General features: G+C 35.3%; 1 protein-coding gene across 3 annotated transcripts in view; it reads left to right on the top strand.

The window, feature by feature from the left end:
* Positions 1–24,780, top strand: part of Lclat1 (lysocardiolipin acyltransferase 1) — a 190,624-nt gene that overhangs the window by 85,818 nt on the left and 80,026 nt on the right. For 2 of the 3 annotated variants that reach the window (XM_047523274.1, XM_047523275.1), the window contains 2 exons: positions 859–1,027; positions 9,139–9,337. In XM_047523274.1, the coding sequence (XP_047379230.1) occupies positions 863–1,027; positions 9,139–9,337 (364 nt within the window). In that variant the 5' untranslated portion in view covers positions 859–862. Of the gene's footprint in view, positions 1–858; positions 1,028–9,138; positions 9,338–11,149; positions 12,198–24,780 lie in introns of those variants that run through there. The other variant, XM_047523276.1, reaches the window with a different exon arrangement.

Here is a 24,780-nt window from a genome sequence, read left to right as displayed (position 1 = left end):
ATTTGTTTCCTATTGTGAATCTTTTTAAAAATTTCAGAAGTCTTGATTTCTGAAATACCTTTTAAACATAATGAATTTTGAGGCCATTGCTGTTTTCATAGCTCTAATATTTCTGACAATTTTATTATCCTTTAGCAAAAAATATTTTTGCCCTTATGTAGTTTAGATTATAAAATCAGCTGTTTGATTTTTCATTTTAAATTGTGTTTCTTACCATTCTTACCATAGCATTTTATAATATCCACATTATGTTCTGTTTATGAATATCCCCTAAAGTAATCCTTTGGCAAATAGTTTAGTGAAGCCAGTGAAGAATCTTGACTTCTCTTTACTCCGACAGCTCATAAAGATCCAGTTTAATACCCAGTGTCCAAAGATGTTTATAGAATCTAATGTAAAAAAGGAATATCCTAGATTTAAAAAAAAAAAATTATTGCACTCTGTTAAGCTGCCATTGCTTTTAGGTTTCCTGACCTTAGGAAGTTATTCTGCACTTCTTTGTTCATTATTTCTACTTCTGGGTAGCAAAAACAATCTCTGGAATATTTTAAGATTTTGTGTATACCATTTTATGTCCAGTACTAATCCATAAAAAAGGCTTCTTAGCTAGACAACTTTGTTCTGGAAATCAGACATTAACTCTGTTGAGAGTATCAATTCCTAAAGTACTGATGGTTTGTTAGACATGTAGAGTGTGTTGGAGGGTCACCTCCATGAAATTCAGGCTCTTATATCCTTTATCAGAACCTCTCAGTAGCCCTATAATAAAATATTATTATGTGCATCATGCTGATATAGAATTTGAGCAGTTAAATGTATAGTAACAAAATATCCCCCCCTTTTTTTTATGTCTTTCAGAATCATGGTGTCATGGAAAGGGATTTACTTTATACTTGTTCTGTTTTGGGGAAGTTTTTTTGGAAGCATTTTCATGCTGGGTCCCTTTTTACCCTTGATGTTTGTAAACCCATCTTGGTATCGCTGGATCAACAACCGCCTTGTGGCCACCTGGCTCACCCTACCTGTGGTAAGTTACACATCACAAAAGGAGGCTATCCACTTAGAGTCGCCAACCTATTAGTTTTATATTATTAGAGTCAGTGTTGAGTTGTAGAAGAAACATAAGTCCTTCATATTATGTGAGACATGTTAGACTTTAAAAGGGAAAATATAAAAATTGGAGAGAATAAAATTATTCCATGTCCTTAAAATGCAACACGTAATTTAGAACCATATAAAAAATTAAGAGCTTTTTTCTATATTCTTTATTAGTTTTCTTATTTTCCATCGTTGAAGTATACTTTACACATAGTAGAATGCATAAATCTTAAAGGTATGGATGGAGAAATTTCTATGTTTGTTTATTTTGCATTCTACCTTGTACTTCATAAAATAATAAAAATTAACATTCATATACCAAACTTTTTTTTTTCAAATTTGTGATATTGATCTGATTAATTCACTTCTTCCCAATAATAGCAGAATCAGGAATACACAAAATTTAGGAGTAAGGTGATTTCTTATCTATCAAACTAGGTTAACAGCATTTGTAAGGTAGCCATGCATACAGATGTTCAGTATAATCTCAGAACACACAGGTACTCAGTAAGGTCACACACTGCTCTGAGCACATCTTTCTCTGATGCTGAGCTGATGACTTTATGTGGGATTTTAGTTCACACTTCTTGCTCCTCTGGGACTGGGAAGTAGCTTTAATTCTTCCTGTAGCTGCTAATTAGCAGAACCTTTTCCCCAAATTCAGTGAGGTGTGGGCTGCTGCTTTTCCCTAGTATATTCAGTGTTCTGTTCCTTGTTTTTCCTGAGCAACAGCTGGAATTTAATGTTGCTGAGTTAATCGATCTGTCATGGTAGAAAGGTCTGGGTATAACACCTAGAAAAGAAAACAAGAAGGGGAATGATCTTTTTTACTTTTTTTTTCCTTTTAATTTAGTCGCCTATTTCCCCCCAGGCTGCAGGCAGACTGTCTGCCCATGTGATGTTTGTAGAAAGGAAAGTTATACTAATGCTATAGACCCCTCAGGTGGAGGTTGATTGGGAAATATTTCCAGAAACAGTGGTTGGTATGATTTCCTACCTTGATGGAGTAAGAAAGTTTCCTGTAAATTGAATGTTAATAAATCATTTATAGTGTACTCTTCATGTTTTAAAGATGAATCCTGTGGTGAATAATGTTATAAAGTACACTCATCCCTTGTTACAAAGTTATTTATCTTTTAAATTTTTTATTCATATATCTGTCTGTTTTATGGATTGTGATTCTGCTAAACTATAAGAGGTTCTCTCTCTCCTCCCTCTTCCCTCTCTTCCCATTTTCTGTACTTAAATTTGCCTGTCCTGCAAGAACAAAGATAGTAATGCTAGTATGCTGGTAGATAATAAATAACCATAGTGTGACTATATATTTAACTCAATATAAAGAAGAGTATTAGAAGGTTTTGTTAACAGGAAAAAAATCAAAGTAAAAATCCAGGGCTGTTGATTGCTATGTGGCAGATATGTCAAGTGCTTAAAGAAGGCTTTGATTCAGGTGCTGCCATTATCCCCATTTTACAGAGGAGGAATTAGGAACTTTGAGGAGTTAAATTATTTGCCCAAGGTCACATGTGTAAGCAAATTATTTAAGTAGAGCTGAGATTAAATCCAGTTTTCTGATTTTAGAACTTTATGTGATAGAAAACTTTCAGGGACTGCTAAGAATCACATGGGGTCTTAGCAGCCTGAAGTATTAGAAGTTCATGATATCTCATGGGTTTCAAAAGAAGAAAGTTTTAAATTCTTTCAAGCTAGGAAATACTTGATTTGAGGAAAAAGCATATGAGAAACCGATAACTAGTAAATTAGTGTAAATAGTCGAATGGTTCACTTAAGAGTGGACGAGAGAAGTTTATAAGAAGTAGTCACAGAAAGATTTCTCTTTAGCTAAAGAAACTAAAGACAGGTTGTTGAATTACCTGGAACTTGGCACATATTAATAAGTATTTATTAGATGAAGGGATAAAGTTTCAAGTTGGTATGAGAGTTATGCTGATTTCATGATATGAGCAGTGCAATGTTCACTCCTCCTCTGTTTTTGAAAGGGTTTGTGTAAGATTAGTTTTCTTCCCCCCCCCCCCGCCCCCCATGTCTCATTGAATTACTGGCAAAATGATTTTCTTTGTAGAAAGAATTTTGGTATTGAATTTACTTTCCTTAGTAGATGTTGGCCTAATCAGATCTTCTGCTTCTTGTTTTATACAATTTAGTCAGGCATGTAGGACTTTGTTCATTTTAGTTAGTTTTTAGTATTATATTTTACTTTTAGTATCTGTAGGATGTATAGTTATATTCATTTCTGGTATTGATAATTCCTTTTTTTTCTTAATCATGCTTACAGGAATTTGTCAACTCTAGTAACTTCTCAAAGAACCAACTTGGGCTTTATTTTTTTGTGTGTGTTGTTTTTGTTATTTCTTTGATTTCTGGTGTTTATTATTTTTTTCTTTCTTTTAGTTTAGTTTGTTTTTTAATTTATTTTTAGCTTTCCTAAAGTGGAAGCTTAAGCCATTGATTTACTTGTTTCCCTTTTCTAATGTCAACTTTAAAGATACACATTTTCTCTCTCGGCAGTGTTTCAGCTGCATCTCACAGACTTCCGTGCTGTATTTGCCTTATTGTTTGGTCTTCCTTGCATCCTTGCTTCCTTGCTAGCTTCCCACTTTCCAGCTTGCTTGCTTGCTTGCAGTAAAATTGGATTATATACACTGGTAGGTCCAGGTGAAACAGGTAACTCTGCTTCCTGATGTTGTCCAAGGATTCAAATTCCTTCTTGTTATTTCACCTAACCTAGCCTTCAGCTTGATATAATGTTCTCTTCTGTATGGTTGAGCCTAGGTCACTGCCACTTCTTTGCCACTTTGCCACTTCCTCTGCAGGAAGTAGGGAGGGGAAGAACCTAAGAGCAAGTACCTTCCTTCTAGATGAGGGAACAACATACCTTATACATAGCAAGTTGTACATATCTCCTTTGATTACTACATTAGTGAGAACAGCTAAAAGCTGTAATACAATCTGGGAGATGTCTTTTTTTCTGGGCAGCCATGTACACAATTAAATGCTTGTTTTTTTTTTTTTTTTTTGCTGGACACACTTTACAATAGCTGCTTCTGCTATTACTTCTTATAGCATTACTATCACAGCAGAATTACATCATGTGTATATATAATTTTAATTACATGCACCAAGATGACTAAGGGAAAAATGAACAGAGAAGAGAGGGAATATTCCCTATTTCATGAGAGATGACATGGGACATGTGTTTCTCAGCTGAGTATTATTATTATTAAAGATAGATATTATTATTATTATTATTATTATTATTTGTTATTGGGGATTGAGCTCAGAGTCACTGCCTCTGAGCTATTTTCCTAGCCTTCTTTATTTTTTAATTTAAGACAGAGCCTCACTAAGTTATTGAGGTTGGCCTTGAACTTGTGATCTTCCTGCCTCAGTCCCCCAAGTTTCTGGGATTACAGGAATGAGGCACCATGCCCAGCCAAAGGTAGAACAGCCTGCAAACCAGTCACTTCTTCTGGTAGTCAGCTGGGGAAATAGTAGCTTGGTCCAACAATGGGAAGACACTGGCTGAACTGGACTGAACTGTAGCAGACTAAATTCTTATGAGGCAGCTTTCTGGGAGATTTTTGATCATACATTGAGCTATTCCTAACTTTCTCTTACTAGCTGAGTTGAGAACTTAACATATAGGTAGCATTCAACTACCACTGTACTATTAAATTGGTATATATTTTGCTGGGTGCTCTGGCACATGCCTATAATTCCAGTGACTAGGGAGACAGAGTCAGGGGAGTCATAGTTCAAGGCCAGTCTCAGCAATTAAGTGAGACCTGAAGCAACTTACTAAGACCCCATCTCAAAATAAAAATTTCAAAGGGCTGGGGATGTGACTCAGTGGTAAAGTGACCTTGGCTTCAATCCCTAGTACCAGGGGGGGAAAAGTGGTATGTATTTGAAAAACTTTTTTTACCCAGCTATTTAGTTGACTGACACAGTGTATCAGGCAGAGAGAGTCTTTTAGTTAAGAAATTTTAAAAGTTAAATCCCTTAAAGCTAGGATACAGATAAATTGATGTTCCAGTTTTAAATTAGTGAATATCTCTTTTAAAAAAATAGAGAAAAACTGCCAAGGGTGTCTATTATCACCTTTTATTTCATACTTTTACAAGGTGCTAAAGGAGTTTTTATTTTTAAGCACATTTTTTATTCAGAATGAATTTAACCTAAATTGCATTCTTTTCTCCCATATAGGTATATTTTCTTAAAACAATCCCAAACTTAAAAAAATAATTTTCCACTAAAAATAAGATAAACACACTTATTGCTTCACAGAAATAATTCAAAAATGATCTTCTCTTTCATAAGCTTCTCTTATATGTTGAAATGATTTTGTTGACAAATTTTTTCCTGTTTCTAAAGAGCACATTTTCTGTATTAAATGAGGTATAATAGTAAAACCTTCTAGAGTCTTAGAGTTAGATGAGACTTAGAGATCACCTAATCCAACGCCCCTTTGTCTGTAAAAGCCCCTCCAGGTCAGTCTACAAAGTAACTATTTAGTCTTTCTTTGTACATTTCTATAATGGAGAATACATGTCTTTGTTCATTTCATTTTTGAACAGTTCTTAACATACTCAATACTGTCAGGGTCAAATCCAGAGAAGTTTTTACTTCTCAAAATTCTGGGTCTTAGCTCATTACCTGGGACTATGAAAATTACTTGTTTCATTCTTTTACCATAAATCATGAATAAGGAATTTAGAGGTCATTTTCCAACTTTCTGCAGGGCGCAGGTCTCTTTACAGCCTTCTGATCAAACTCCACCACTAGAACAAAACAAATGTTCGATAAAAACAGGTTGCTGAATATGATTTATGTCTACACTGTTAAGAAAGTGGCTGCTTCATATTTGAAGAGTGACTTGGGATTGCAAGACCTTAAATAGCTAGGGATTCAGCTATCTGGGCCTTAGCTGAGTCTGAAAAGCCAAAGCAGACTTGGAGATAAGAAGTACAGCACTGCGGAATTGTAATTACCTCAGACTAAAGATCCATTGGAATGATGAATGACAGCAAGGATCATGATGGCAAACTTATTCTCTTGATTATGAGGGTTATTGCGTCTCTGTGTTTTCATACATTTGGAGGTAGTAAGTACTGTTACATAAAAGGTCCTCAGAAATTGCTTCTATATTTGTAATGCTAGGAGAAATCTACATTAGAAATAAAACAAAGATGAGAAAAGTTGAGATTACTTTCCTTTTTTTCTCAGTCTTTTAATCTGGATTATTTGAATTTTGGAGTTCTTTGTAAACATTACAACTTTAATTCTGTGTTGTATATTTGTTATTCTGCCTTTGCAGGAGCTGTAAATAATACTGACTAGATATGTCTTGTCTAGTATTAAAAGTGATTAATATGAGCTTGAGATCCAAGCTTCCTAAAAGGCTATATATAACTTTTAGTCATATTCTGATCAAGTGCTGGGTGTCAAGTAAAGGAATGCCATCCAAGATACTCTTGGACAAATAGTCTCAGGTTTTTTATTTTGAAAGTTTTCATAATGAAAACAAAAGATAGTTTGGGATCTGTGAGAAGCTTATGTTAGAAATTGTGCATAAGGGGTTAGAGTTGAGTTTTGGGGTATGTAGGCTTAAGATATTTATTTCTTGTCAGTAGTGCAATACAGAATTTAATTTAATACAGAATTTAATACAGTTAATTTATAGTTAACTTCCTCTTTCTACCAATTAAGCAAAGGACATTTTGCATTTTAGTTCTTTGCAAAACCTGAAAAGTATATCATATTTGGAAAGTAGAATAGTGTTGGACCAAATTAACCTTGCATAGTGATTTCACACATAACCTGTGGGCCAAGACCTGCAATTCAGTGACATGTTTTGGAAGTTGATGGTCCTTTATACTGACAAGAAGAAAAAAAATCTTTCTTGCTGTGGGCTCAAGCCTAGAGGATCCTGCCATATTCTTCTCCATCATGAAGTCTTCCATATAGTGACTTAACTTCCTAGAGACTTTCTGGAGTAAAGGTGATAATTATTTGAGCCATTAGGGAGACTTGAAATTTGATGAGAAACAACAGGCATTCAACTAGCAAGGTACTGTGTACATACTCACATATCTTCAACCTCAAAGAAGTTAACCTGTTTGAGGCTGTCCTTCTAGAGGATGATAGGTGCCAGGTAAAATATCTGTGCCCTAGAATGAATCTCAGCCCTGGGAAAGTAACTTGACCAGGCTTCTGTGGGTATCTGAAGTTCCATTAGCACAAATGACCTCGTTTTCTCTCTGAGGATGCTGTCATTCTAACTCTTAGAACAATAGGGATGTAAAACATTTCTAACTTCTTTTTATTTTTCTAGTATATTTATTTGGCTAATATTATTTTAGCCTGTTTTTTTCTTGATCCTGTTCATTCTCTTTTGAAGTCTTATTTTGTTATATCACAAAGTATTTTTTATTGTGAAATATTACAAACGTACTGGAAAGTTAATAAAACACAATTGTACGTTAATGTTAAATAATTTTAACCTATCAACCAGGTCAAGAAATAGAGAACATTGCCTGCCCTCCAGCAGTTTACCTGGCCTTCCATTTAAAATGTCCTTCTTTTTTGGTAGAAGTAGCCACTAAAATGACTTTTGAAATAGTTGTTTTCTTATTGTTCTTTATAATTTTTACCATCTATGTATTTGCCTTTAAAAATCCTGCTCTTTTAGGAAGTCTTTTGTATAGATATTTATTGTGTATGATTTTTTTATTGTTTGTTTTGCTTTTTTCAGCATATTTGTGTCTTCCATGTTTATTGTCTTTCTGTTTTTTCTTTCTGGGCAAGGCCTCTACCACTGAGCTACATCCCTAGCCTGGTTTTATTTTGTTTTGTTTAATTTTATTTTGAGACAGAGTCTAGTTAAGTTACCCAGGCTGACCTGAAATTGCGATCTTTTTGCCTCAGCCTCCCAAGTAGCTAGGATTACAGGTGATCACCACTGTACCCATCTTCATTTATTTTTGTTTTGTTTTCCATTGTGTAACTATACCACAGTTTGCTTACTTGCTGTACTTTTGAAAAGGTCATTATGATATTTGCCTATGTGAACTTCTGATTTTATCTGTATCTGCCTTGGAAAAACTTTCTCAGATTTCTTAACATCATTTACATTTATAACATGTAAATAATTTGAAATTTTAATAAAAACTTGAGCTGGACATGGTGCACATACACATCAGTACTTGTGGCTACTGGGGAGGCTAGGGTGGGAGGATCACTTGAGCCCAGAATTCAGAGATGAATCTAGACAACATATTAAGACCCCATCTCAAAAAAATGAAAAAAAGATTAAAATCAATAATCAAGTTTCCTTATCTGTTATTTACTTTAAAGAACTCATCTGTAATATGCTTTTCTTTTGGCCACTTAAAAAGTGAATTGAACAAATTCAGCAAATATTTGCATGTCTACTGTTTGCAGGAACTATTGCAGATTGCCAGGGCTGCAGCATTTTTGTAGACACACAGTTATTTTATTCTTTATGTATTGTGAAAATTAAACAGATATATTTCTGGTTAAAAAAAGGTCATTGTACAGAAAAATACAAAATGAACAATTTAATTTTCTATTTCTTCAGCCCTGTATCCAGAGTTAAGATTTTTTAACATTTCTTCCTAGAAATATGCAATAATCTTATATATTTGTATCCTTAAGAAATTACACAGTAGAATGTAATCTGTCTTTTGTTTTTTTTGCATTCTTTTTCTTTTAACTTAATATATATCTTGAAGATTTCAAGGGCAGTTAGCTTTTTTTCTCTTGGGAAACTAGTAGAAATTTAAATTAGTAGTACTTAGAAATAGTACTTCATATTCTCATTCTTCTAGATTTAAACCCTACCCCCAATCCTACCCCTACCCATTTATTATAGAAGCAAGAATCATGTTAAACACTCTGTTAGAAATCATAAGGTATATTTATTGGACATGATAAAACTTATCCATGGAAAAATCAAAATTTTAAATTGCTCTGCATATCTGTATTTCTTTTTCTTAGGCATTGTTGGAGACCATGTTTGGTGTAAAAGTGGTTATAACAGGTGATGCATTTGTACCTGGAGAAAGAAGTGTTATTATCATGAACCACCGAACAAGAATGGACTGGATGTTCCTGTGGAATTGTCTGATAAGATACAGCTACCTCAGATTGGAGAAAATTTGCCTCAAAGCCAGTCTCAAAAGTGTTCCTGGATTTGGTAGGTTATTCACACATTATTTTAAGTGGTGCACTCATTGTACATGTGATATATCCACTCTAAACCTATAATTTAGTAAGGTAAACTCACTATTAAAGCCATTTGCATTTTTTGCTTACTAGGATAAAAATAATCCCAGTTTCCTTTTTCTTTAATGAATCTGTTATGACAGATGATTTATCACTTTTTGAAATGTCTTACTCTTTTTTTTTTACACAGATTATTTGGGTTTATTTTCAATATTTTATTTATTCTTTTTAGTTACACATGACATGGAATTCATTTTAATATAATTAAATAAGCATGGAATGTATCTTATTCTAGTTAGGACCCCATTCTTGTGGATGTACATGATGGTGGAATTCACCAAAGTTTGCATATAGGTACATAGGAAAATGTCATATTCATTCCACTGTCTTTCCTTTTCTTCTTCCCCCTCCCTTCCCTTCATTCCCCATTGTCTATTCTACTGAACTTCTGTTCTTCTTTCCTCATCCCCCTTTATTGTGGGTTAGCATCCACATATCAGAGAAAACATTCAACCTTTGACTTTTGGGGACTGGATTATTTCACTTAGCATGATAGTCTCTAAATCCATCCATTTATTGGCAATTGTCATAACCATTCTTCTTTATAGCTGAGTAATACTCCATTGTGTATATATACCACATCTTCTTCCTCTGCTGAAGGGCACCTAGGTTGGCTCCTTAGCTTTTGTGAGTTGATCTGCTATAAACATTGATATGACTGTGTCACTGTAGTATGCTGATTTTAAGTCCTTTGGATTTGTAGTACGATAACTGGGTCAAATGGTTCCATTCCTAGTTTTTTTGAGGAATCTTTATACTGCTTTCCAGAGTGATTGCGCTAATTTGCAGTCCCACCAGCAATGTATGAGTGCACCTTTTCCCAACATCTGTGCCAACATTTATTGTTACTTGTATTCTTGATAATTGCCATTCTTACTGGAATGAGATGAAATCTCAGTGTATTTGTAATTTGCATTTCTCTATTGCTAGAGGTGTTAAATGATTTTTATATATTTTTTGACCATTTGTATTTCCTCTTCTGTGAAGTGCTGTTCAATTACTTTGCCCATTTATTGACGGGGTTTGAAATATCTTATTCTGAAAGAGGAAATAAATTATTTTCAAGGGAGTGACTATAGTTTCTGAGGAACAACATTTGGAAGGATATAAAAAATAGTTTGGTAACTTTTTATTGTGTGTCATGCTTATGATTTAGGCCAAAACTGGTCTGTGCTGATAAGATATTTGAAATCAGCTGACTCATGTACATTCATGTAATAAATATTAATGGAGCATCTATTGGTTCCAAGCATTAGGTGCTGCTATTTTCTGAACTGCCCTAATCCCTAATTCATAGTTTGTTGTTTTGTTTTGTTTTTGTTATTGTACTTGTGTATTATAATATTAAGGCTCTTAGAGATGTTTACTTTAAATGGGTAGGAATACAATGTTTCTTGTGCATTGGAAAAGTAGGAATATTTTAGCCATTGGATGTTAAATTGCCCCCTTTCTTAATGAGAAGTTGGGGTAGGGAACAGACCATAAATACATTATTTAATGCAGTTATGAAGCATCTACTGTACAGCCTTATCTATTATATTTATTTCTGTTCTTTATGTAACACCCTTTCAGAATTTTGAAATGACATGATTTCAAAGGTCGAGGAGAGGCATTGACCTCAGGGTAAACCAGTAAGAGGTTTTGTGGTTGATGTACTAAGTGTATTTGTGTTTTAATTGCCTTCATGCTTGTAATTTAGTCTTTCTCTTTGCCACTTTTCCAGGATAATAATCTCAGGGTAATCAGGTTTCATTATTGGCTTCCCTTAGAATAGCAATCCCAGAAAACGAGTAGAAAACTGCGAGTCTCTTTATGACCTGACCTCAGAACTCACATAGTGTCACACTGATCCTCAGTGAGTGTGGAGAGGGAGTGTAGCCATCACATTTTAACGGAAAATGTGTATCAAGAATCTCAGTATTTTAAAAACTGTCATGTTTCTGAAAAGACTGATCAAGAAAGAAAAGAGAAGGCACATATTGCCAGCAGCAAAATGATGATGTCTTATTTACTACTCCTAATTCTACGTGAGATATAGTAGCAGGATATTAAGACTAGCATCATGCCAGTGTGTATGAAATCAGCAAGTCAGACAGAAAATACAACTGACAGAATCTGACAGCACTGACTTAAAATGAAGAAGAAAATGAAAAAGTCACAGTCGTGTGTCCAATAAAAAGAGATTAACTCCATAAAAAGCCTTCTTACAAAAAGTTTTTGGTAATTCATGTCAGTTACTTGATTTTCTTCACTCTTTCAAAACCAGTTATCAAGTCAACAAGCAGGAGAAGTAAACCAAATACCACCCATCTCTTCAGCATAGCTGGGAGACAGAGAAAATTACCGTAACTTCCCAATTATTATAAATAGAGAAATTCTCCAGGATTTCCTTCTGTCCTCCCACCTTTGCCTTCTCACTGTGGGTACTAAGAGTGGAGAGAGAAGGCTTCAGAGTAGAGAGGCGTGAGCTACTCAGAAATATAAGCAAACCATCCCTAGAAAGAGAAAGTCTAATACTTAATACCAAAATGCCTGAGCACAAGTCAGGCAAAGTAGTTCACAGCAGCTCAAGGTAAAGGAAAATGATTTGAGAGAGAGTAGGGCCAGAGGCAGCCTCCAGGAAGCAGGAGAATCGGATCTGTTGAAGAAGAGGCAACTCCCCTTAGAAGTGGGCAGTGGAGGAAACAAGGAATGAAGGAAATTAAGACTCCTGCAAGATAAAAGAGAACCAAGAAGCAACTTCCTTCCCCTTCACCCCTCCACCCAAAAAGGTAAACGCACAAAAGAAACCATAGACATAAAAGACTTTGTATCCATATATGAAGCTTCTAAATAGAGGACAGAACTGGAAAAAAAAATAATACATAGCACAATAGACTGAATTAAATATTATTAAGTATACATTTGAGGTTATGAACGAAGACACTTTGAGAAATATAAAAACAGTAATGGATGTGAAAACAAGATATGTAATGGGAATCAGTTGAATTGAAAAAAAAATAGAACAAAAAGAAAATCATATTAGAAATGAAGAATAAATTACGAGGTACCCAAGAAGAGGTAGAGTGAAATAAAATTTAATATTTCATTGCTGGAAAACAAGAAAGAAGAGAATAAATATATCCCGGGGAAGTAATTAAAGTGGAAAATGGTTAAAGATCTAACATATATATGAGGTTGAGCATCCCTAATCTGAAAATCTGAAATTTGAAATGCTTTGAAGTCTAAAACTTTTTTTTTTTTTTTTTTTTTTTTTGGTATTAGGGTTTGAACCGAGGGGCACTTAACTTACTGAGCCACATCCCAGCTTTTTGTTTTTTATTTTGAGACAAGGTCTCACTAAGTTGATGAGTGTGGCTTTGAACTCGTAGTCTTCCTGCCTCAGCCTCCATAGCCACGAGAGTTACAGGTGTGTGCCACTATGCCCAGCCAAAGTCCAAAACTCTTTGAACTTTGACACACCACAAGGGAAATATTCCACCCCTGACCTCTTGGGATGGGTCACTGTCAGAGGCACAAAATTATTTTAAAATAGTGTATAAATTTACCTTCAGGATATGTGTATAAGGTATATATGAAATAAAAATGTATTGCATGTTTAGACACTTGGACCCTGTCCCCAGCGTAACTTGTTATGTATATGCAAATATTATAAAATTCAAAAGGGGAAATACTTTTGATGTCAAGCATTTTGAATAAGGGATACTTAGCCTGTTACTGGAGACCCTGAAGAGTACAGTCAAAATGATGTAAACTTAAATGTTACAAAAATAATAGTTAAAATATAACCCAAGAAAATCTCTCAGACAGAAAAGAAGACCTGAGAAGGACTTCCAGCACGCTAGCAGGAGAAACTCCAGAGACTGCGCCTAGTGAAATTCTGATAAAATAGCCATTCTCTGGAAATCATCCAGAATATGAATTAGCAAGTACAGATATATTTCTTAAGAAAATTTACTAAGATGTGTTAGGAGCAGTGAGACTCGTGGTGTTCGTATAGGACATTCTTTTCCTCCTCACTCCAGCTCAGGCACACAGAGAGGCCACTCCAGACTGGGATAGCCAAGGTCACAGGACTGTCTCTGGCTCTTGCTCTGTGTTGGACAGCTCACTACCTCACTACCTTCTCTTCAAATCTTTGTATTTATATTATACAGTGTAGTTGGGCTTTGTACTTTCTAAGAAAGCAAATTAGAGTAGAGATCATCTGGTAAAATAAATCTACATATGAAAGATCAATGAGTTTTGGATAGATATAATGGCAAAGGTTCTGTCAACATTTAATATAACAGTATATTTAAAACCGACATTCTCCAGATAGGTATCAATTTGACTCAAATTTATAGAAAATTTATCTTCTATTCTAAAATTAATCTCACCAAGTATGTTTAGGCAGGGTCTAGGAACCATTAAATGTTCTCTTTCAATTTCATATATCCTGTTTCAATAGGCTAGTGTCTAGTCTACATTTTTTTTTTACTGTAAACAAATGGGGTACAACTTGTTTCTCTGTACATGAAGTAGAGGCATACCATTTGTGTAATCATACATTTACATAGGGTAATGGTGTTTGATTCATTGTTATTCTTTTTTCTTCCTCCCACCCCTCCCACCCCCCTTTTCCCTCTATACAGTCCCTCCTTCCTCCATTCTTGCCTCCCTCCCACCCCCATAGCCTCCCCCCCCATCCCCTAGTCTACATTTAATTTATTTAGGATCATATATTATAAAGCCACATAAACAAAAAACCTGTAGATTCCCATATTTGGGTCATGCTAAAGTAAACTATCCACTAAAAGTTTTAAGAATTCCTCTCTTTATGAATGAATAGTTTATACTCCTTTGTCGTGGTCTGTCTTAAATCAGAGTTTTTAAAAAACATGAGTCAATTCAGTGTAGGTTTAAGTTTGGGGGAAGAAAAGTATAGAAGAGTCTGATAATTTGTTACATGTGATTGTGTGCCAGGGACTTTAGGTACCTTATCTTATTGAAAAATCATGACTGCATGTTATAACACAATATCATTGTTGAAGAAAATGCAAGTTTAGAATGTTAAATAACTTGCCTTGTTGCACATAGATACTACAGGATGGAAATAATTTTGAAACTAGGTGTCTGGCTCTAGAATCAAGACACAGGAAAGATTTAATTTTAAAAGTATGTTTACCTTTAAAATTTTTTTTTTTTTTTTTTTTTTGTACCAGGGATTGAACTCAGGGGCACTCAACCACTGAGCCACATCCTCAGCCCTTTTTTGTATTTTATTTAGAGGCAGGGTCTCACTGTGTTGCTTAGCACCTCAGTGTTGCTGAGGTTAACTTTCAACTCCAGATCCTCCTGCTCAGCCTTCTGAGCCACTGGATACAGGCATGCACCACAGTGAAATTTACTTTTCCGTATATGACTCTTTCATGTGTTATTTAATACACACAGATTAAAAGTTATATTTCACAACAGGTACAAAGTACAGAAGAGTCACAGATGGAAGGTAAGTTCTGGGTAATCCCTGTCTTGCAGTCACTCCGCTTCCCTCTCCACAGCACTCGTTAACCAGTTGTTTTCAGAGATATTCCACACATATACAAGCAGATTCTTCTGCTAAACCCAACTTTTTTGTGTGTTTGTTTTACAAAAATGAATGAAACAAACATACACACTGGTGTTCACCTTTTATTTAGTATTTAGTAATATACCTTAGCAATTATTCTGTCAGTACATCTCTAATTGAGTCATCCTTAAATGGCTGCCCAAAGTTTCTTTGAAGGTATACACAGTATTTTAACTTGATCTCGTTATTTGTTTCCGATCTTTTAACAATTACTAGTAGGGTTGCAGTGATTCTCTTTGCCTATGAAATCTTTCACATCAGACTAAATCTATCAATAAGAATTAAAGCTAGCTGGGCATGGCACAGCATCGCATTCCTGTAATCTCAGTGTCTTGGGAGCCTGAGACAGGAGGACATGAATTCAAAGGCAGCCTCAGCAAAAGTGAGACCCTGTCTCTAAATTAAAATACAAAATAGGACTGGGGATGTGGCTCAATGTTCGAGTGCCCCTGAGATCAATCCCCAACACCCCCCACCAAAAAAAAAAAAAAAAAGAAAAGAAAAAAAAGAAAAATGAAGAATCAAAGCTAGATCAAGAGTATGAGAAATATCATCCAAATTCTACCCATAGAAATTGAAGCAATGTGTACTTGAACCAGCACTATATAAGACTGTTTTCTTTTTTTTTATGCTGTTAGTGCTATGAAATCCATGATCTTTCCAAAGTTATACTTGGATAGGAAGGGTATTTCAATGTAGTTTTATACCGATTTATTTTATTATAAGTGAGGCTGGACTTTTTTCTATGTGAAATGTTGATCTTAATTCTCTGGGATTATACAGGTTCTGAGTAAGAATAATAGCTTTTTGTCTTTGGCATGTTGCAAATAATCTTTTTCTACCTGTTGTCCATTTTCATTGTTTAGGATAGTCATTTTTATTATTGCAAACTTTTCCTCCTTCAAGATAAGAGAAAAATTATTCATTTCCTGTTTAAGCATTTCCTTCTTAACTTTTCCACTTGCCTACTTAGTTTTTGCACATGAGTTATAAAGTCTCTAGAGTGTCTTACACCTTGTGGGTTCTTATCTATTTGTAGACTTGATAGGATTTCATGAAAATGGAAACTATTAATGACAAGAGATGTTGGATTGGAGAGAAAAGGATTTTAGCACCTTTAAACCAAGTAAGCACAAACATAATTAAGAGAGACGTAAGTATAGGCAGCAAACAAAATTTGCATGAATGCAAATGAGAGTTAAGGAGGTAAATAAAGTTGGAGAAAAGAGAGTGGGTGCATCTTGGTGGTTAGCTATATCCTGCTTGAGGCTGTGTGAAACTTAGGCCATTGACAATTTGGTGTGATTTTATCTTACTTCACACTGTATGAGACCTAGCCTGATGACAATTTGGTATGACTTTAGGGAGTACTTAAGATTGCTGTTCATAATTTTTTCCAAATATATGTTTGTTTACCAGATGTCTAGAATATAATTATTTGATCTATTTAGTTGATTTATAAATGGAAATAATATTACATCTGTAGTGCCAGACTGGAGGATAGGTGAGTGAGTGGAATTGAAACCTAAGGAATCAAAGTAGCAGATTTATGTAATAGGCAAGGAAAGAAATCATTGTATTTAGATTAGGTTAAGTTATAAGGAATTTTCGATGAATTACTATTTAGACTTTGTTAAGATTTACAAAACTAGATTTTAAATAAAAAAATATCCTGTAGATTTTGCCTCTAATGGAGTGCATGTGGATTGTTACTTTATGACCACTTAGTAATAACTAGTGAAATGAAGTATTAAACTTAAAAGGGTCATGAATGTCCATTTGCCTGGTGATTTTGTACCAGGAAATGAGTGCCATTTGTGCCCATCCAACTCATGGCTTCTTGGTTTCTCTGGATCATTAATTAGTCACACTGGAGTGGCAGAACAGTCCAAGGCTTTTAGAAAGCATAAAAATAAGAGTAAATATACAAAGATAATGATTTTAAAACTGGGTAAGTCATGTACTAAACTAAACATTTTCCTGACCCAACCTCATGATTTCGAATTAAGTTAAATTCTGGGATTCTAAAGCTGCAATATATTATTGAAATGTAGGAATATTATAAATTGTGACGTATCTAGATTGTTCTGAATAAAACCAGAGAGAAGTCTGCAGGAATAGCTTGGCTAGCTTGGCTTCCCGTGAGTGCTTTTTATCCACTCTCACTTTATAGATGCACAGTGACCATGTGCAGATGCAGAAGTTTTGTGGGGGTTTACTTGCACAGGGTAATTGAAACTGGGTAGGAAGCAGTTCATAAATTCATTGTCCCAGAATATAAACTGCCAAAATGTTAAAGGATTTTTTTTAGTCAAAATTACTAATTAAAATGACTAGAATTTTATTTTAAATGCCTTTGGTATTTTTATATGCATTTTTCTTTGTAAAGATGATGTATACATAATCTGTTGTATACCTGATCAACACGCTGTAGAAACACAGCACAACGCATAGTGCTATTAAACCCGACAGTGCTGCAGTACATGGATTATGTGTGGGTTAGGAAAACAATGATGTAAGTGTTCAGATTTTCCAGTTTTATCTGAATTTCTTGAATGCATTTACAAATGTTAGTGAAGAACAGTCTTGTGTCCTTTTTTTATTAAAATCTTTTTTATTTTTACAGACACATTTTGATTCATTGTACACAAATGGGGTACAACTTTTCATTTCTATGGTTGTACACAATGTAGATTCACACCATTCATGTAATCATACATATACATAGGGTTATATTGTCTGTTTCATTCTACTATCTTTCCATCCTCCACCCCCTCCCACCCCATTTTCCTGTACACCATCCAAAGTTCCTTCATTCTTCTCTTCCCCCAGCACCCCCCCTCATTATATGTTGTCATGCACTTATCAGAGAAAATATTTAGCCTTTGGTTTTTTGGGCTTGTCCTATTTCACTTAGCATGATATTTTCCAACTTCATCTATTTGCCAGCAAATGCCATTATGTTATTCTTCCTTATGGCTGAGTAATATTCCATCGTGTAAATATACCACAGTTTACCATTCGTCAATTGAAGGGCATCTAGGTTGGCTTTACAATCTAGCCATTGTGAATTGAGCTGCATCACTGTAGTATGCTGATTTTAAGTCCTTCAGGTATAAACTGAGAAGTGGGATAACTGGGTCAAATGGTGGGTCCATTCCAAGCTTTCCAAGAACTCTCCATACTGTTTTTCAGAGTGGCTGCACCAATTTGCAACTCCAGTAGCAATATATGAGTGTGCTTTTTCCCCACATCCACACCAACACTTATTATTGCTTGTGTTCTTGATAATAGCCATTTTAATTGGAGTTAGATGAAATCTTAGGGTGGTTTTAATTTGCATTTCTCATATATTTGTTGAACACCTGTGTGTCTTCTGTGAAGTGTCTGTCCATTTCCTTAGCCCATTTATTGATTGGGATCTTTGTATTTAGGGTTTAAAGTTTTTTAAGATTTTTATAAACTTTGGAGATGAGTGCCCTGTCTGAAGTTTGTGTGGAAAAGATTTTCTCCAACTCTGTAGGCTCTCTTTTCACATTATTGATTGTTTCCTGTGCTGAGAAAAAACTTTTTAGTTTGAATCTATCTTATTTATTGATTGCTTTTATTTCTTGCGCTATGGGGGTCTTGTTAAGGAAGACTGGTCCTAAGCCAATGTGATAAGAGATTTGGGCCTACTTTTTCTTCTATTTGGTGAAGGGTCTCAGGTCTAATTCCTAGATCCTTGATCCATTTTGAGTTGAGTTTTGTACAAGGTGAGAGATAGGGGTTTAATTTCATTTTACTGAATATGGATTTCCAGCACCTTTTGTTGAACAGGCTATCTTTTCTTCATTGTAAGTTTTTGGCACTTTTGTCTAGTATGAGGTGACTGTACTTATGTGGGTATGTCTCCATGTCTTCTATCCTGTATCATTGATCTACCTGTCTATTTTGGTGCCAATACCATGCCATTTTTGTTACTATTGCCCTATAGTAGAGTTTAAGGTCTGGTATAGTGATACCTCCTGCATACTCTTCCTACCCAGGATTGCTTTGGCTATTCTGGGTCTTTTGTTCTTCCAGATGAATTTCATGATTGCTTTTTCTGTTTCTATGAGAAATGTCATAGGGATTTTAATTGGAATTGTATTAAATCTTTATAGCACCTTTGGAAGTATGGCCATTTTGATATTAATTCTGCCTATCTAAGAACATGGGAGATCTTTCCATCTTCCATGTTCTTCCTCAATTTCTTTCTTCAGTGTTTTGTAGTTTTCATTGTAGAGATCTTTCACCTCTTTGATTAGATTGATTCCCAAGTATTTTATTTTATTTTATTTTTTTTGAGGCTATTGCTAATGGAATTCTTTTCCTCATTTCCCTTTCAGATATTTCATCGCTTATGTATATAAATGCTTTTGATTTATGCGTGTTGATTTTATATCCTGCTATTTTACTGAATTCATTTATAAGCTCTAGAAGTTTTCTGAAGGAGTTTTTTGGATCCTCTAAATTAGAGAATCATGTCATCAGAAAATAGTGACAGCTCGAGTTCCTCTTTTCCTATTCATATCCCTTTAATTTCTTTAGTCTGTCTAATTGCTCTGCCTAGTATTTCAAGGATGATGCTGAATAGAAGTGGTGAAAGAGGGCATCCCTGTCTTGTTCCAGTTTTTAAAGGGAATGCTTTCAGTTTTTGTCCATTAAGAATGATGTTGGCCGTGGGCTTAGCATAAATAGTCTTAACAATGTTGAAGTATGTTCCTATTATTCCTATTTTTTCTAGTGTTTTGAGCATGAAGGGATGTTGTATTTTGTTGAATGCTTTTTCTGTGTCAATTGAAATAACCATGATGCTTATCCTTAAGTCTGTTGACATATGGATTACATTTATTGATTTACGGATGTTGAACCAACCTTGCATTCCCGGGATGAACCCCATTTAATTGTGGTGCACTATCTTCTTAATATGTTTTTGGATATGGTTTGCCAGGATTTTGTTAAGGATTTTTGCATGTATATTCATCAAGGATATTGGTTTTAAATTTTCTTTCATTGATGTGACTTTGTTTTGTTTGGGTATGAGGGTGATATTAGCTTCATAGAATGAGTTTGGTAGGGTTCCCTCCTTTTCTATTTTCTGAAATACTTTGAGAAGTATTGGAATGAGTTCTTCTTTGAAGGTCTTGTAGAACTCGACTGAGAATCCGTCTGGTCCTGGGCTTTTCTTGGTTGGTAGGCTTTTGATGCCTTCTTCTATTTCATTGCTTGATATTGATCTGTTTAAATTGTATATGTCCTGGTTCAGTTTGGGAGGATCATATGTCTCTAGAAATTTGTCAGTGTCTTCAGTATTTTCTGTTTTGTTGGAATATAGATTTTAAAAGTAGCTTCTCATTATGTTTTGTATTTCAATGGTGTCTCTCCTGATATTTCCTTTTCCATCATGAATATTAGTGATTTGAGTTTTCTCTCTCCTTCTCTTTGTTAGTGTGGCTAAGGGTTTGTCTATTTTGTTTACTTTTTCAAAGAACCAACTTTTTGTTTTGTCAATTTTTTGAATTGTTTCTTTTATTTCAATTTCATTGATTTCAGCTCTGATTTTAATTATTTCCTGTCTTCTACTACTTTTGGTGTTGTTCTGTTCTCTTTTTCTAGGACTTTGAGCTGTAACGTTAAGTCATTTAGTTGTTGACTTTTTATTCTTTCCTTGAATGTACTCCATGCAATGAATTTTCCTCTTAGTACTGCTTTCATAGTGTTCCACAGATTTTGATATGTTTTATCGTCATTCTCATTTACTTCTAAGAATTTTTTTTATCTCCTCCCTGATGTTTTCTGTTATCCATGCTTCATTCAATAGCATATTATTTAGTCTCCAGGTGTTAGAGTAATTTCTGTTTTTTATTTTGTTATTGATTTCTAATTTCATTCCATTATGATCTGATAGAAGACAAGGCAGTATCTATATTTTTTTTTGCATTTCCTAAGGGCTGCTTTGTAGCATAACATATGGTCTATTTTCAAGAAGGTTCTATGTGCTGCTGAGAAGAAAGTGAATTTGCTCGTTGATGGATGGAATATTCCATATATGTCTGTTAAATCTAAGTTATTGAGTTCTGTGGTTTCTTTGTTTAGTTTTTGTTTGGAAGATCTGTCCAGTGGTGACAGCGGTGTGTTAAAGTCACCCAGAATTATTGTGTTGTGGTCTGTTTGATTCCTGGAATTGAGAAGGATTTGTTTGATGTACATGGATGCACCGTTGTTTGAGGCATAAATATTTACGATCGTTATGTCTTCCTGATTTATGGTTCCCTTAAGCAGTATGAAATGTCCTTCTTTATCCCTTGTGACTAACTTTGACTTGAAGAAATCTACTTTATCTGAAATAAGGATGGAAATCCCCACTTTCTTACTGAGTCCATGTGTGTGGTAGGTTTCTTTCCCATCTTTTTCACCTTTAGTCTGTGGATGTCTTTTTCTATGAGATGAGTATTATTGGGTCTTTCTTTTGAATCCATTCTGCCAGTCTATGTCTTTTGATTGATGAGTTTAGGCCATTAACGTTCAGGGTTATTATTGAGATATGATTTGTATTTCCAGTCCTTTGGGCTTATTTTTGGTTTTTAACTTGACTTGGTTTCTCCTTTGAATGGTTTTTCCTTTAAGGTAGTTCCTCCTTTTGATTACCTACATTGTTGTTTTTCATTTCCTCTTCATGGAATACTTTGTTGAGAATATTCTGTAGTGCAGGCTTTCTATTTGTAAATTCTTTAAACTTTTATCATGGAAGGATTTTATTTCATCTTCAAATCTGAAGGTTAGTTTTGCTGGGTATAAGATTCTTGGTTGACAACCATGTTCTTTCAGAGCTTGAAATATGTTGTTCTAGGCCCTGCCAGCTCTTAGAGTCTGGGCTGAGAACTCTGCTGATATCCGTATTGGTTTCCACCTATATGGAATCTGATGCTTTTCTCTCACGGCCTTTAAAATCCTATCTTTATTTTATATGTTAGGCATTTTCATTATAATGTGCCTTGGTGTGGATATGTTGTGATTTTGTGCATTTGATGTTCTGTAAGCCTCTTGTATTTGATTTTCCATTTCATTCTTCAGGTTTGGTAAATTTTCTGATATTATTTCATTGAATAGGTTGTTCATTCCTTTGGTTTGTATCTCTGTGCCTTCCTTAATCCCGATAATTCTTATATTTGGTCTTTTCATGATGTCCTATAGTTCTTGGAGATTCTGTTCATGATTTCTTACCATCTTCTCTGTTTGGGCAACTTTATTTTCAAGATTAAATATTTTGTCTTCATTATCTGAGGTTCTGTCTTCCAAGTGATCTAGTCTGTTGGTGATGCTTTCCATTGAGTTTTTTATTTGGTTTATTGTTTCCTTCATTTCAAGGATTTCTGTGTGGTTTTTTTTTTGAGAATCTGTATTTCTTTGTTGAAATGATCTTTTGCTTCCTGCAGTTGCTCTTTCAACTGCTTATTGTTATGATCATTCATTGCCTGCATTTCCTCTCTTATCTCATCCTTTCTTCATGAATCCTTTTAATTATGTATAATCTGAAGTCCTTTTCTGACATTTCTTCTACCATGCTGTCACTGGATTCTGTTAATATAGAATCTAAGTTTGTTTGGATCATTTTCTTCCCTTGTTTTTCATGTTCATGTGTCTTCCCCTCTAGCAGTGCAGATCCTAGGGTATTGCATTTTCCCCCTTTATGGGCTTATAGTGACCCTATAGGTTTCCAAAACCTTTTCTTTAAGGGGGAGATCAATATTAGCAGTGCCCAATTCAGACACTATGCAATCCTAGACCAAATAGCCCCTATGAGGATGATAACAATATTGCCATAATAAAAGAATGAGTTCAGTTATTATCTTCAGTATAACAAATAGATTTGCAATAAGGTCTGCAGTTTCTAATGGTGGACAAAGAGGATGCAGAGGGGTGTAGGATGTAGCTGTTAATGGGATAAGAAAAGAATATATAGAAGTTCTAGATCATAGAAAGAGTGAGAGTGTAATCAAAAGAAGTTGATTGTTAGCATGTGAAAAGGGAGAAATTCAAGACTCTGAGGGAACAGGTAAACAAAAGGAAAGTGAAAGAGAAAAGTAAACAAATTAAAACTTAAAATTTTTCAATAAGGAGAAAAAAGAAAATCTACATTATAACAGTCATATAATAGTCACATCTCCCAGTCTTCAGTAGCCTGATGTATGAGAGGTACCTGACAATGATCTTCCAGTCTCCAGCTGTGTCTCAGGATGGGATTTGCTGCACCTAAAGATGGGAGATATAGCATCCAGGATTATCCAAGATGGCCACTTTGGCTTCCAAATGTGTTGGCAAATGGGGAGCTGCATTTTGGGGTGTGGGCCTGGTTGGCTGGAGGTCCTGGAGATGGGGTGTGGTCGGTCTGCTTGTGAGATCCTGGAGGCAGGGTGCGATCAGATGGTCCCAGGGTCCTGGTGGTAGGGCGCAGTCATTTGGTCTGGGGGTCCTGGTGGTGGGAAGCAGAGGCAGGGAGTGATTGGTCGGGTTGAGGGATCCTGGAGACGAGGTTCAGTCAGTTCAGCCAGGGGTCCTATAGGTTCTGACTGTTGTCTCAAAATGACTGCAGCCACGTGTAACCAAACCTGCAGGTACTGTGACGGTGAACTTACAGGCAACAGCAGGCAGCTGGTGCTCCACTGGTGGTCTGTGGTCAGTCAGCTGAGTGCTGTCAGACGATTGGGAGGTGAACCTCGGGTGGTGGGTGATGGGTAGGTGAAAGGCAGGCAAGACAGGCAAGAGGTAGGCAAATGGTGGATGGTGTGCACCAGACAGTGAGCAATCTGCATTCAAAAAGTAGTCGATATGCTGGCAGACTGCAGGTGATCACAGTAGACAAATACGGTAAACAGCAGGGGATCGATAAGCAGCAAAAACTGCTTCACCAAGAAACAGATATCCTCTGCTTGAAACCCGAGTTATGGAGTGACAAGGAATGCAGCCCCCTTCTAGTCCGCCATCTTGGATTTCCAGTCTTTTGTTCTTACTGATGAAAATATGTTCTGATAAATGTGTCATTAGCTGCTTCTGTTGGTGTGTAAGCATGGCACAAAATTATATAAACCAAAATGACTACAAAGTCAGTAGTCAGTATAATTTATAGAACCACTGTCCCACCGTTACATATGTGGTTTATTGTCGACCCATACATTACTATATGAGACACAGCTGTACAAATTCATGTTAAGATGTCATTGCTCACATATGACTTTAAGAATAGCTAGACTTTATAGAGTTATCTTGATTTTTTTTTACTGTTATATATTAAGCTTAAAGGATGGATGTTTTCCTGTTTGCAATGTTTACAATTTGTAATACCAAATTTTATCCCCTTTGAAAAGGAAAACTCTCCCTTTCCCACCCAGCTTCTACCTATTTGAAATGGACTTCCACTAAAATTGGAACAAAACCACAATTGTCTTTCTCTCCGTCTAGTTTGGCAGACCCTCCTTTTAGTTTAACAACATTTCATGCTGTTTACCTGTCTCATAACTTAAAAGAACAAGATGAATATGTTTTTAAATTGGAGAAGACTTGCCACAAGATTCGGTACCAGTAACACTTCATTCACTGCTGCCAGTTTCATTTACCAGAGAAGGTAAATGTGCCTCATCACCCCTAGTAACCACTACTCGGCCCTCCTGGAGGGACTTTACTGCCAGTGTCCATCTGTGACTCTTCCAGTTGAAGATCTCCGG

This window comes from Sciurus carolinensis, chromosome 13 (assembly GCF_902686445.1).
Source record: "Sciurus carolinensis chromosome 13, mSciCar1.2, whole genome shotgun sequence".
Taxonomy (NCBI): domain Eukaryota; kingdom Metazoa; phylum Chordata; class Mammalia; order Rodentia; family Sciuridae; genus Sciurus; species Sciurus carolinensis.
This window is presented reverse-complemented; position numbering and strand designations above follow the sequence as displayed.